General features: G+C 43.4%; 1 protein-coding gene across 1 annotated transcript in view; it reads right to left on the bottom strand.

Annotated features, from left to right (window-relative positions):
• Nucleotides 1-13898, bottom strand: part of ptger2 (prostaglandin E receptor 2) — a 29897-nt gene extending 15999 nt beyond the window's left edge. The window contains exon 1 of the mRNA XM_062968676.1: nucleotides 12949-13898. Coding sequence (XP_062824746.1) covers nucleotides 12949-13800 — 852 coding nt within the window. The 5' untranslated portion in view covers nucleotides 13801-13898. The remainder of the gene's footprint in view (nucleotides 1-12948) is intronic.
• Between the last annotated feature and the right edge of the window lie 1590 nt (nucleotides 13899-15488).

The following is a 15488-nucleotide window of genomic DNA, read 5'->3' as shown; positions in this document are numbered from 1 at the left end:
CATGTAATAATAATAATAATAATAATAATAATAATAATAATAATAATAATAATAATACAGGAAAATAGTACAGGAAAATAATACATGTAATAATAAATAGAGCAAAATAATAAATGCAATATAATAATAAGATCAGAGTGAAATAATAAATGTATGAATAATAATAATAAAATAGAGTAAAATAAATGTAATAGTAGCAACAATAATAGAGAAAAATAATAAATGTAATAATACCAATAATAATAGAGAAAAATAATAAATGTACAGTAGAGTCTCACTAATCCAAGCCTCGCTTATCCAAGCCTCTGGATTATCCAAGCCATTTTTGTAGTCAATGTTTTCAATATATCGTGATATTTTGGTGCTAAATTCATAAATACAGTAATTACAACATAACATTACTGCGCATTGAACTACCTTTTCTGTCCAATTTGTTGTATAACATGATGTTTTGGTGCTTAATTTGTAAAATCATAACCTAATTTGACGTTTAATAGGCTTTTCCTTAATGTCTCCTTATTATCCAAGATATTCGCTTATCCAACGTTCTGCCGGCCCGTTTAACTTGACTACAAAAATGGCTTGGATAATCCAGAAGCTTGGATAAGCGAGACTCTACTGTACAAGTAATAATAAATAGAGTAAAATAATAAATGCAATAATAATAATAATAATAATAATAAGATTAGAGTGAAATAATAAATGTATTAATAATAATAAAAATAGAGTAAAACAAATGTAATAGTAGCAACCATAATAGAGAAAAATAATAAATGTAATAATACCAATAACAATAGAGAAAAATAATTAATGTACCATATACAGTAGAGTCTCACTTATCCAACACTCGCTTATCCAAGCCTCCGGATTATCCAAGCCATTTTTGTAGTCAATGTTTTCAATATATTGTGATATTTTGGTGCGAAATTCATAAATACAGTCATTACAACATATTACTGTGTACTGAACTACTTTTTCTGACAAATTTATTGTATAACATGATGTTTTGGTGCTTAATTTGTAAAATCATAAGCTATTTTGATGTTTAATAGGCTTTTCCTTAATCCCTCCTTATTATCCAAGATATTCGCTTATCCAACGTTCTGCCGGCCCGTTTAGCTTGACTACAAAAATGGCTTGGATAATCCAGAAGCTTGGATAAGCGAGACTCTACTGTACAAGTAATAATAAATAGAGTAAAATAATAAATGCAATAATAATAATAATAATAATAAGATTAGAGTGAAATAATAAATGTATTAATAATAATAAAAATAGAGTAAAACAAATGTAATAGTAGCAACCATAATAGAGAAAAATAATAAATGTAATAATACCAATAACAATAGAGAAAAATAATAAATGTACCATATATTCCCGAGTATAAGCTGACCCAAATATAAGCCAACCAGGTCCCTCACCCGAGGGGGGCTTTTTCGGTCTTAAAAAAAGGGATGAAGAACTAGGCTTATACTCAAGTATATACAGTAATCAAGCTCAAACCTGGATTTTACACGGCAGTGTAGATCCAGCCCCAGTCCCTTCGTGTAGGAACTCAGCCACTATCTCCCTTCTCTGCAAACCGATTTATCTTCCAAATCCCTCCAATTAAATGCCCGCTCGGCCCACACACACAAATGCATTCTTCCCCAGCCCTGCGTAATCTCTTTTTCAAAACCCAGTTTTTCTTCAGCTCAAAGAATCCACTCCATCAAAGAGAGGCCGGGCTCAGACAAAACACACAGCGAAAGGATTTAGAGATATTATTTATGGCAGACGGTCCCAGCCTTGCAGCTGCCCAAGTTGATGAATTCGTCCTACAATGTAGATCAGGACTGGGCAAATTTTGGCCGTCCAGGTGTTTTGGACTTCAACTCCCACCATTCCTAACAGCCGGTAGGCTGTTAGGAATGGTGGGAGTTGAAGTCCAAAACACCTGGATGGCCAAAATTTGCCAGCAATAAAAGCAGGGAATGATGCCGGGAGACAATCCGCAATGTCTAGGAATAGATGCTGCAAGGAAATGGTGCACGCTTGCCAAAAAAGACTAATGCTCCGTCCGTCTTTTCCAACTATCTGTCATGAGGCCTTTTAGAAACCGGCTGTTCCTTGTTACATCCCAACAAAACTTGATGGGAAAGCATAAATGAGCCACATGATGGAAGATGTTTAAAGTAGCCAAGTCCCATCCGTTGGCGATGAGGCATCCATGGGAAGAAGGAAGGACCAGCTGGGAATAACGCCATTTCCACGGCTGACTTTTCCATCACTTTAACCACCACCCTCCATGGCTGGCAAATGGGAGTTGTAGTTGTACAAGGCTTTTAACTTTCTCTACCAAAGAGGGATAGTACAGGTCTCAGGATCCCAAAACATCATAGCCGTTCAAGTGGTGCCAAGTGTGATGACTCATGGGCCATGTAGTCCCGTTCCTAGTACTATTGTGGCAGATGAAGAGGAAAACTTGGGTTTCCCACCGTTTCTGCCAGATTTGGAGCCCTTGCACCTGCAAGATGTTTGCCCACAAGAAGTCAGCCAAACAAGCCTTGAGCAGAAATCTCCCCCATTTTCTCGCCGGGATTATTATAATCAAGATAGAAGCGCTCGAGAGGCGACTCGCCGGAGCGCTAGGATAGCTGCCAGACAATTAGCTGATTAAGTCTGCTTCCCTTGGGAAACTTTAAGGAGTCATGCATCTGGACACAGTAGAGGTTTCGTTTCTTGTTCCCCAGAGAAAGTGTTCCTTGGCGGGAAAACAAGATCCTATTCAGGTGTTTGTCCGCAAAGGAATACTTGCGGAGTCAATTCGTCAGCTGGAGGAGTGAGATCGTGTGTAGACTTCGTACTCCAGTTCCCTGCTTCCCGGATCAAGTTTTCAGCCTTGCCTCGTCCCGCGTTTACCTTGTTTTTGCTCTTGTTGCCTTGTCTCAAGCCTTGTTCTAGCCAAGTATCAAGTTTGCCTTCCAGCCTAATTGCCAAGTTTCTATGGACTTAAGGACCTTGTCTTCTCCCCACACTTTGCTTGGCAAAGTGTGTGTTTCGGTTATTGGATTATAACTTTGGACCTTAATATCACATATTGGACATTATTTTCCTGGACTATATTTGATCTTTCCTTAAAGGTCTACTTCTGAACTATATTCTACACTTGTTTTTATTGACTTTATACATTTCCTTAATAAAGATATTAGATAGATTCTGGTCTCTGCGCATGGTTATTGGTGCTCTGCAGCCTGGGTCCTGACACCAAGCTGCATTAGTTCTGCTGTATTTCTTTGATTTTAATGCCTTGACTGTACAGAAATCCATAGCACCAACAAAAGAAAACCTACAGCTCTTAGAACAAGCCCAGGCTAACTGGATCCAATGGAGAACTTGCCAGATCATGGAAATCAGATGGTGCATTAATACTGTGTATTTTGTCATGGTTGGCAAAGATGATGTGCTATATGAAGTGCATGAAGCCTGTAAAGATCTGGGAATTGATTTGATACTGTTTCTGTTCTGCTGCTGTAGAGCCAGTTTGAACAAGTTCTTTCTTTGTGCTGAGTACTGCTGGAGAAAGAGAGTTGTGCTATAAGAGAGGCCTTGCTATTTTTGAGGCCTGTTTGCTGCTGGGAAGAGGGGGTGAAGCAGATCTGTGGACTGAGAAAGGACTGTTTATGACTGTGGACTTCTGTAAGCAATAAGAGAGACCACTGTGAAAACCACTGTTCTTTTTGATCTCTTGGAATTAGTAAAGTTCCTGTATTTCATTCTTTGTTTTGCAAACTTAAGTGGTGCATCATTGTTCTGCTGGAGACTCCAGGTTATGAGCACAAGTAAGAGCTTCCATTTATCATCAACAATCCGCAATACATTTGACACTACTTTAACTGCCAAGGCTCAATGCTATAGAATCCTGGGAGGTTTTAGTTTTAGAAAGTCTTTAGCCTTCCCTACCAAAGAGTGCTGGTGGTTCAGCAGACTAACTCCCATACATATACATTGAAACTGGAACTCGGCACTGGAACTCTCTGCCCCGAACTGTGGTTGAGGCTCCTTCTTTGGAGGCTTTCAAGCCGAGGCTGGATGGCCATCTGTCAGGGGTGCTTTGAATGTCGTTTTCCTGCTTCTTGGCAGAATGGAGTTGGACTGGATGACCCATGAGGTCTCTTCCAACTCTATGATTCTATGAAACATTCAGTGCTGGAGGAACAGCTGGATTTGGGACCATTAAGAGTTTTTAATTTCTCAAATACTGCATTTATTTATTGGCGAGAAGCAATTGAGGACCGTCACATCCATCGCTACAAAAGAGTAGTCTAAAGGTAAAGGTTTCTCCCTGACATTAAGTCTAGTCATGTCCAACTCTGGGGGTTGGTGCTCATCTCCATTTCTAAGCCGAAGAGGCAGCGTTGTCCGTAGACACCTCCAAGGTCATGTGGCCACTGGCATGACTGCATGGAGTGCTGTTATTTTCCTGCCAGAGGGTACCTATTGATCTACTCACATTTGCATGTTTTCGAACTGCTACCCTGTTTCCCCGAAAATAAGACAGTGTCTTATATTCATTTTTTCTCCCAAAGATGTGCTAGGTCTTATTTTCAGGGGATGTATTATTTTTCCACATACATTCAAATTTATGGTTGAATTTTTTTAAAAATGAAAATTTATTATCTACTGTACAGTAGTTGTCATCACAAACCAGCGTAACCAAACTGTGAACCCTTTCAAGAATGTCCATATTATATTTTATTGCTATACTGTTTTTAAATTACTGTTTTAAATTTCTGTTTGTATGTAAATTTATGTTGCTGTTGGGCTTGTCCCTGTGTAAGCTCCCCTGAGTCCCTTCTGGGAGATGGAGGTGGGATACAAGAATAAAGTTCTATTATTATTATTATTACTTCTTGTTACTACCTTTATTTCCATGTACAACAATCTATGGTATGTACATTTATCGATCCTGCATGCTTCCAAACAAAAACTTTACTAGGTCTTACTTTCGGGGGAGGCCTTATATTTAGCAATTCAGCAAAACTTCTACTAGGTCTTATTTTCTGGGGATGTCTTATTTTCAGGGAAACAGGGTAGGTTGGCAGAAGCTGGGGCTAACAATAGGAGCTCATCCTGCTCCTCGGATTTGAATCACCGACCTTTTGGTCAGCAAGTTCAGCAGCTCAGCGGTTTAACCACTGTACCACCAGGGGCTCCACAAGCGAAGAGTAAATCTTCTGAAAGAAATGAGTAAATCTCTGATCCCTTATTGCTGTTTATTGCCATGATATTGCAGAAAACAGCACAGGGTTCATTTACATTGAATGATTAATACAGTTTGACAACACTTCAACTGCCAAGCCACAATGCTACTGAATCATAAGAGTTGTAGTTTGGTGAGGCACCAGAACTCTTGGGCAAAGAAGGCTAGAGAGACCTTGTGAAACTACAACTCCCAGGATTCCAAAGCATTGAGCCATGGTTGATCTGCATTGATTCTATAGTGCAGATGCACCCTAAAAGAATACAAAAGGAGATTTGTTTGAGCTTCCCTTTTCCTGGTTTAGTGCCTCTTTAAAACCTATGCACACAGCAATGGCTGGTTGACAAAGAGTGCATCCACACGGTAGACCGAATGCAGTTTGACACTACTTGAACTGCCAAGGCTCAAGGCTATGGGAATAATTTTGCACCCCATCCTATCCCTAATTCTACTCTAGGAAGCCTTGGGACACTTGTCCAGGCACTTTATTAAACAGTCTAGTTATTATGCACTTTGTTCTGACCCCCCCCCCCCCATTTTATCCCCCTGTTTTCATGACTTTTTATCCTGCTTCCATGGTTTCATTTGTAAAATAGTGCTTGAATCAGTTTTATTTGATTGTTATATTGTTATTGTTATTTTATTGTTTGTTTTACATATTCTAACTTGTTTACACCTTGTTTTTGTGCTTGGCCCCATGTTAGCTGCCCTGAGTCCCTTTGGGGAGATGGTGGCGGGATACAAAAATAAATTATTATTATTATTATTATTATTATTATTATTATTATTATTATTATTATTATTTTATTGTATGACACAGCAAACAAGATAGACATGCTGGATTTCATATCAGAAAATCACAAGTCGAACACTTCCCAAGTGTCTAGAACTGTGTGATGTATTTTCGGATGATGCGCGCAGATCCCAGCAGGGTGGCCTTTTGCAGTTGGCAGATCATGATTTTGTCAATGTCTATTGTTTCCAAATGCCGGCTGAGATCTTTTGGCACGGCACCCAGTGTGCCGATCACCACCGGGACCACCTGCACTGGTTTCTGCCAGAGTCTTTGAAGTTCAATCTTGAGGTCCTGATAGCGGCTGAGTTGTTGTTGTTGTTGTTGTTATTATTATTATTATTATTATTATTATTATTGGAGTTGCAGTTTTACCAAGTCTCTAGTCTTCTCTGCCAAAGAGGGCCGGTGTGTCAACAAACTGCAACTCCCATGAGTCCATAGCATTGAGCCATGGAATCAATGTGATGTCAAACTGCATTAATTGCACCATGAATGCCCTTCTACACTGCCATTTAATCCTGATTATCAAAGCAGGTAATCCACATTATCTACTTTGAACTGGATTATATTGAATCTACATGGCTATATAGAGCCTCCGGTGGCTCAGTGTGTTAAAGCGCTGAACTGCTGAACTTGTAGACTAAAAGGTTGCAGGTTCGAATCCGGGGAGCAGAGTGAGCGCCCGCTGTTAGCTCCAGCTTCTGCCAACCTAGCTGTTTGAAAACATGCAAATGTGAGTAAATCAATGGGTACTGCTCTGGTAACGGCGCTCCATGTAGTCATGCCAATGGCCACAAGACCTTGGAGGTGTCTACGGACAATGCTGGCTCTTCGGCATAGAAATGGAGATGAGCACCAACCCGCAGAGTTGGACACGACTAGACTTAATGTAAACTTAACATTTACCTTTACCTTACTTTGACATATAATCCAGTTCAAAACAGATAATTTGGACTTTATAAGGCAACTAGCTGTGCCCGGCCACGCATTGCTGTGGCGTTGTCTGGTGGTGTTGGTGAGTAATTGTTGAGGTAGTGGTGGTATTGAATGTCTGTTTTATGGTTGTCTTTATGTTTAGTATGCACAATGAAGTGGATTATATGGCAGTGTAGAGTCAAGATAATCCAGTTCAAAGCAGATAATATAAGATTCTAAATAGGTTATATAGCTGTGTGGAAGGGCCTTGAGTCTACACTGCCATATAATCCAGTTAAAATCTGATAATCTGTGGAAGAGGCCTAAGTGAGGCCTAACTGTGCCTGTCCCCTGGGCTGAGTAGGTTGCTAGGAGACCAAGTGGGCGGAGCTTAGCCTTCAAACTGGCAGCAATTGGATAAAAACTATTATTCCTCTCCCTGTAATTAGGACTCTATTTTTCTTTTCTTTTTGTTGTATCAACCTAGAGGCGTGGATGATGGGTTGTGTTGTCAAATTTCGAGGTTGGGGGGCCTGTAGTTTTGTTGTTTTGTGGGTCGCCGTGATGCCATCACTCTTTTATATATATAGATATAGAAGACTCAATGTTGGCAGAATACTCGTCTATCTGCCTGTGACGTATCTGCAAGTTTGAAAAGCAGGGATAAACCATCTGGCCATGGAAAGGAAGACCCGTTAGTCATGCCATTGACTCAACACTCCTTGCTGGCTTTTAGATAACGGGGGTGTTTTAATGACACACGCTGCACATAATCCAAATTTGTCTCACTCGGGCATGCTGCCACGCGGCTTGTTTTTACAAGCAGCCGTTGTTTATATTCTGTGTGGTTGCAGTATGTCAGCAGTGTCTCATTCCAAGGCAATAAAACCCAGGGCATATCAACACACACCCATCAACACACACCCAGTAAGGCGATATCAAGTTAACTGAACCATACCTTCCTTCGTAGTAGCATGCTGCAAGCCATTGAAAGTTTTTAAGAACGAGCCATAGTTTTATGTGATGTTTAATTCTCTGCTTAATTCTATTTTATGATTTATATGTTGTAGGTTTTAACTTCTAAAACTATGTAACGGGACTTTTGTTCCTGGGTTATAAATGTCATTTCTTAATTGCTTCTATCATAAAAACATGGGGAAAGTTTATTAAACCTCAAAAACTTTGTTTCTGCGGGAGGGACATCATCCTGCAGCACATTTTGAGATAGTTTTCAATGACTATCTCAAGGAGTCTCAACTAATTCAATATAGTTTGTGCCACAAAAACAAACTTTCTTGAGTAGAACAAACCCCAGAGGGTTTCTAATAATCTATCCTGTATTTATTATGGTCTTACCTTTTATGTGTTTTTAATGTAATTTTTTATCCTCTATTGTTGTTTTAATTGATATATTGCATTACTGTTTTATCTGTTTCATATTGTGTTTGTATTATGTTGCTTATATTTTGTCCTTATGTTGTTTGGGCCTCTGCCCCGTGTAAGCCGCCCCGAGTCCCCACAGGGAGATGGTGGCGGGGTATAAATAAAGTTTTATTATTATTATTATTATTACTTTCAAAGTAAAGGTAAAGGTAAAGGTTTTCCCCTGACATTAAGTCTAGTCGAGTCCGACTCTGCGGCTTGGTGTTCATCTCAATTTCTAAGCCGAAGAGCCGGCGTTGTCCATAGACACCTCCAAGGTCATGTGGCCAGCATGATTACATGGAGCGCCATTACCTTCCCACTGGAGGAGTATCTATTGATCTACTCACATTGGCATGTTTTCGAACTGCTAGGTTGGCAGAAGCTGGGGCTAACAGTGGAAGCTCACTCTCCGGATTCGAACTGGCAATCTTTCAGTCAGCAAGTTCAGCAGCTCAGTGGTTTAATCTGCTGCACCACCTGGGGCTCCTCAAACTAAAGACTGCACAATTAAATAGACAATAACATTTTCAAACTGGGACCTGATTTTTTTTTCCAAATGTTGTTACATAGTGTATTTTGATGTTAGTGTTGCAAGCCTTTTTGAATCTCATTTGTGAGAGGAAAGAACAACAACAACAACAACAACAACAACATGGCTAACCAATGTGACACTGAAGGAGACAGAAGGCCTGATCCTTGCAACCCAGGAGCAAGACATCAGAACAAATGCAATTAAGGCCAAGATCGAAAAATCAGCTGATGATCCAAAATGCATACTATGCAAGGAAGCTGACGAAACTATTGATCATATCCTCAGCTGCTGTAAGAAAATCGCACAGACAGACTACAAACAGAGGCACAACTACGTGGCCCAAATGGTTCATTGGAATCTATGTCACAAGTACCACCTGCCAGGAGTAAAGAACTGGTGGGATCACAAACCTGCAAAAGTATTGGAAAATGAGCACGCAAAGATACTGTGGGACTTCTGAATCCAGAATGACAAAGTTCTGGAACACAACACACCAGACATCACAGTTGTGGAAAAGAAAAAAGTTTGGATTATTGATGTTGCCAGACCAGGTGACAGTCAAATTGACAGAAAACAACAGGAAAAACCCAGCCGCTATCAGGACCTCATGATTGAACTACAAAGACTCTGGCATAAACCAGTGCAGGTGGTCCCGATGGTCATCGGCACACTGGGTGCCGTGTCAAAAGATCTCAACCGGCATTTGGAAACAATAAACATTGACAAAATCACATTCTGTCAACTGCAAAAGGCCACCCTACTGGGATCTGCGCACATCATTCGAAAATACATCACACAGTCCTAGACACTTGGGAAGTGTTCGACTTGTGATTTTCTGAAACAAAATCCAGCATATCTATCTTGTTTGCTGTGTCATTCTATGTCTTTGTGTCAATAATAATAATAATAATAATAATGATAATAATAATTTTGTCACAATAGTCAACTACCTTCAGAATTTGGAACAGAATTTGGATTGCTCTTGGGGTCCCTTCCAGCTTTAGGATTCTGTTTCTATAAAATATTGGTTGAGTCTCAAGCCAACTGTTTGTAAAGCTTTCTTTAGAATGACAACTCTATGTAACAAAATTCAAACGAAAATCCTGTTCCTGGTTTGAAAGTGTTTATTTCCTGTTTAATTGTGCGGTTCTTATTTTGAAAGAAATTGTTATACTCCAGAAACTTCATTTTTGTGGCTGCCACAAACTATGCTGAATTGGTTGAGAGTTGATTCATTGAAAAACCAGCAAAATTAGCTATTACAGAATGTCCCTCTTGCACAAACGACGTTTTTGCAGTTTAATAAACCTTTTCCATGTGTTAATGATAGAACTAATTAGGAGAAACAACATTTATAACCCAGGAACAAAAATCGTGTTCCATTGTGTGATCTATTCTGCTGACTGATTTCTAACAAGGAAACCATAGCTTTATAACAGGTCGCCGTTGGTCACCATTCCATATCTTGTTTCTAAAAAAGACTTCTGCATCATATTGTGGTTATTTTTTATTTCAGTTCACAAGACATGGCTTGGCCATCTAATTATCTCATTGTTGATATGTGCCTTCAAGTCATTTCTGGAACTTATGACAGTCCTAAGAGCCAGAGTGGTGTAGTCAATGGCAGATTTCCCCTTTCATCCACAAAACAAAGGCAAAGGTGACCCTAAATCAGGCATGGGCAAACTTCGGCCCTCCAGGTGTTTTGGACTTCAACTCCCACCATTCCTGGATGTGGTGAATCAGCTACTCTTGTGGTGCATGGACAACAATTTGGTTTTAATATCAATAAAACCAAGGATCTTATAGTAGACTAGCTGTGCCCGGCCACGCGTTGCTGTGGCAAAGTGGTGGTGGTATTGGTTAAAAATTGTTGTGTAATTTTTATTTGACGTTATTTGCATTTTTAATTAATTTTTTTATTGTAAGTTATATTTTTATTTATTATATTTTATTATTTTATTGTATTAATTTTTTAGTGTTTTTTATTATTCTTTTTTGGGTTGCTAGGAGACCAAGTTGGAGGAACTTAGCCTTCTAACTGGCAGCAATTGGATAAAAGCAATTATTCCTCTCTCTCTAATTAGGACTTTATTTTTCTTTTCTTTTTGTTGTATCAACCTAGAGCCGTGGATGATGGGTTGTGTTGTCAAATTTCGAGGTTGGGGGGCCTGTAGTTTTGTGGGTCGCCGTGATGCCATCACTCTTTTATATATATAGATTATAGAAATAATAGATATGAAATTCAGCCTTTGGTTATAAATGAAGATTGAGTGGAGCGGGTGGCCAGATTATAGAAATAATAGATAAGAAATTCAGCCTTTGGTTATAAAGGAAGATTGAGTGGAGCGGGTGGCCAGTTTTAAGTTGCTGGGTTTTATTGTTAAGAAAGACCTGACCTAGGACAGAGTTCATACTGTGGCTGCGTTGGTGAAGAGGGCCCTGTATTATCTGAGACTTTTAAGGAACCAACAACTGAATGACAAACTGCTGGTGACTTTCTACCACTGTGCTATGGAGAGCATCCTAACCTGACCTGAATTGCAGGTGGAAATTGATGAAATTGCGGTGTCTCCCACTGGTTCATCTAAACCAGCGTTTCTCAACCCGGGGGGTTGCAAGGGATGGTCAGAAGGGTCGTCAAAGACTATCAGAAAGCACATTTATGATCGTCTTAGGAACCCTTTGGCAGAGAAAGCTAAGTATCTCTCCACCTGTCCTTCTCTTCCTGTTTGAAAACAGATGGCAAATCCTCCCACCAAAAGCCCAATTTGCTCAGCTCTATCGTTGGTGGGGTTCAAGGGGCTCTGATTGTAGGTGAGCTGTAGATCCTAGCAGCTACAACTCCGAAATGTCAAGGTCTATTTTCCTTAAACTCCACCAGTGTTCACATTTGGGCATATTGAGTATTTGTGCCAAGTTTGGTCCAGATCCATCCTTGTTTGAGTCCACAGTGCTCTCTGGATGTAGGTGAACTACAACTCCAATATTCAAGGTCAATGCTCAGCAAACCCTTCCAGTATTTTCGGTTGGTCATGGGAATCCTGGGTGCCAAGATTGGTTGAATTCCATTGTTGGTGGAGTTCAGAATGCTCTTTGACTGTAGATGAACTATAAATCCCAGCAACTACAACTCCCAAATGACAAAATCACCCTATCCCTGCAACCCAAGGGCAGCTAACAACTCTGAACAAAGGATGCCCCCAGACAGGAAGCCAGGAGATGAAGCTATTCAATGCTAATTGAGGTGATTAACTACAACATTCACACTGGCCTCCAACTGACAAAGAGTTCTTCTCTCACCCTGGACTTTCCACAGTTAGTCTATATATATAAAAGAGTGATGGCATCAGGGCAGCGGACAAAACAACAAAACTACAGGCCCGCCAACCTCAAAATTTGACAACACAACCCATCATTCACGGCTCTAGGTTGATACAACAAAAAGAAAAGAAAAAATAAAGTCCTAATTACAGGGAGAGGAATAATAGTTTTTATCCAATTGCTGCCAGTTTGAAGGCTAAACTCTGCCCACTTGGTCTCCTAGCAACCTCCTCAGCCCAGGGGACAGGCACAGTTAAGCCTCACTTAGGCCTCTTCCACAGATTATCAGATTTTAACTGGATTATATGGCAGTGTAGATTCAAGGCCCTTCTACACAGCTATATAACCCATTTATAATCTTAGATTATCTGCTTTGAACTGGATTATCTTGACTCCACACTTCCATATAATCCACTTTAGTGTGCATACTAAACATAAAGACAACCATACAACAGACGTTCAATACCACCACTACCTCAACAATTTCTCACCAACACCACCAGACAACGCCACAGCAACGCGTGGCCGGGCACAGCTAATGGTTATTAAGGAACTAGTATACCTATATAAACCTCCCTTGCTTAGTTTCTCCATATACCTCACAACCTTTGAGGATGCCTGCCACAGATGTGGGCGAAACGTCAGGAGAGAATACTTCTGGAACATGGCCAGACAGCCCTGCCCTAGTGTTGTCCTGCAGGTGTGGATACTCACGGCGAAGGGGAGCGAGCAGACGGCGAAGGTGAGGGTCATGATGGAGAGGAGGATGAGGTGGTCTTCCTCGCGGGCCACGCAGAGGTCCGGGGGGGCTCCGGGCAGGCGGAGCGCCCTTCCGCGGCGGCGCAGGCGGAGCAGGCTGGCCATGAGGCTGAGGTTCCCGAGGAGGACGGCGAGGACGAGGAGGAGGAGGAGGGCGGCGTAGAGGAGGGCGAAGGCGGAGCGCATCTGGAGGAAGCACCAGGTGCCCGGGCAGTACTGGGCGAAGCGCCCGAAGCCGAGGAGGAGCGGGGCGGCGCAGAGGGCGGCGCAGAGGGCGTAGAGGGCGCCCAGGGCCGTCCAGGGCAGCCAGGCGGGCGCCTCGCCCAGCAGCCGGGCGTAGAGGTAGGGCGCGCCCAGGGCCAGGCTGCGCTCCAGGGCCATGGCGCCCAGGCAGCAGAGCGTGGCCAGCGCGAAGAAGCTCATGCCGAAGGCGAAGGCCTGGCACAGCCGCCCGCGCCCGCCGTCCAGCGCCACCAGCGTCCTCCCCGTCGCGTAGGCGGACAGCACGGCCGGGCTCAGCAGGCAGGTGCCCAGCAGGTCCGTCAGCACCAAGGCCGAGAGCAGGGCGCGGAAGGGCGGCTGGCGGCGGGCGAGGCAAGAGGGGCGTCGGCGTCGGCGGAGCAGCCGGGCCCGGCCCAGCAGAGCCAGCGCCCACAGGTTGCCCACCAGCCCCGCCGAGAACATCACCGCCGAGATCACGGGGCTCTCCCCCGGAGGGAGCCACAGCAGCGCCTCGCAGGAGCTCCCGGAGAGAGGCGCCGACGGAGGAGCCCAGGACGGAGAGGAGGACCCTCCAACAGCCTCCATCGCCCCCAAGAAGAAGAAGGACGACGACGAGGCGCAGAAGAAGGAGCCCCACGAGGGACACCGGGGGGAGGAGGAGGAGAGGCCACGGAGACGCCTTCGCCCCTCCTCCCCTCTTTATTCCCTCCCTCCCTCCCTCCTCCACGCCTCCTTCTTTCTTTCTGACTTCCTAATGACTGAAGACCTTGAAGGAGCTACGGGTAGCGACGTCCGACAGGGAGCTCAGGCGTGGGCTGGTCCATGGAATAAACAACATCAGTGACTTCTTAATGGCTTAAGACTTTGAAGGAGCTGGGACTGGCGACGGCCGACAGGAATCTCAGACGTGGGCTGGTCCATGCGGTCACCAAGAGTTGGAAGCGACCGAACGAATAAACAGCAAGTGACTTAAGACCTTGCAGGAGCTGGAGCTGGCAACGGCCGACAGGGAGCTCAGGCATGGGCTGGTCCATGGAATGAACATCAGTGACTTCTTAATGGCTTAAGACTTTGAAGGAGCTGGGGTGGCGACGCCCGACAGGGAGCTCAGTTGTGGGCTGGTCCATGAGGTCACAAAATGACTTAAGACCTTAAAGGAGCTGGGGGTGGCGACGCCCGACAGGGAACTCAAGCGTGGGCTAGTCCATGAGGTCACCAAGAGTCAGAAGTGACCAAACGAATAAACAGCAACATCAGTGACTTCTTAATGATTTAAGATGGTGAAGGAGCTGCGGTGGCGACCACCGACAGGAAGCTCAGGCGTGGGCTGGTGCATGGAATAAACAACATCAGTGGCTTCTTAATGACTTAAGACCTTGAAGGAGCTGGGGGTGGCGACGCCCGACAGGGAGCTCAGGCGTGGGCTGGTCCATGGAATAAACAACATCAGTGACTTCTTAATGACTTAAGACCTTGAAGAAGCTGTGGGTGGCGATGCCCGGCAGGGAACTCAGGCGTGGGCTGGTCCATGGAATAAACAACATCAGTGACTTCTTAATGACTTAAGACCTTGAAGAAGCTGTGGGTGGCGATGCCCGGCAGGGAACTCAGGCGTGGGCTGGTCCATGGAATAAACAACATCAGTGACTTCTTAATGACTTAAGACCTTGAAGAAGCTGTGGGTGGCGATGCCCGGCAGGGAACTCAGGCGTGGACTGGTCCCTGAGGTCACAAAGAGTCAAAAGCAACCAAACGAATAAACAACAACATCAGTGACTTCTTAATGACTTAAGACCTTGAAGGAGCTGCGGGTGGCGAGGCCGGCAGGGAGCTCAGATGTGGGCTGGTCCACGGAATAAATAACATCAGTGACTTCTTAATGGCTTAAGACCTCGAAGGAGCTGGGGGTGGCGACAGCCGACAGGAATTTTAGGCATGGGCTGGTCCATGCGGTCACTAAGAGTGGGAAGCGACCAAACGAATAAACAGCAACATCAGTGACTTCTTAATGACTTAAGACTTTGAAGGAGCTGGGGGTGGCAACGGCTGACAGGAAGCTCAGGCGTGGACTGGTCCATGGAATAAACAGCAACATCAGTGACTTCTTAATGACTTAAGACTTTGAAGGAGCTGGGGGTGGCGACGGCCGATAGGGAACTCAGGCGTGGGCTAGTCCATGAGGTCACCAAGAGTCAGAAGTGACCAAACGAATAAACAGCAACATCAGTGACTTCTTAATGATTTAAGACAGTGAAGGAGCTGCGGGTGGCGAC

This window comes from Anolis carolinensis, chromosome 1 (genome assembly GCF_035594765.1).
Source record: "Anolis carolinensis isolate JA03-04 chromosome 1, rAnoCar3.1.pri, whole genome shotgun sequence".
NCBI lineage: Eukaryota > Metazoa > Chordata > Lepidosauria > Squamata > Dactyloidae > Anolis > Anolis carolinensis.
Note: the sequence above shows the minus strand (reverse complement) of the source record. Positions and strands in the feature narration are given on the sequence as shown.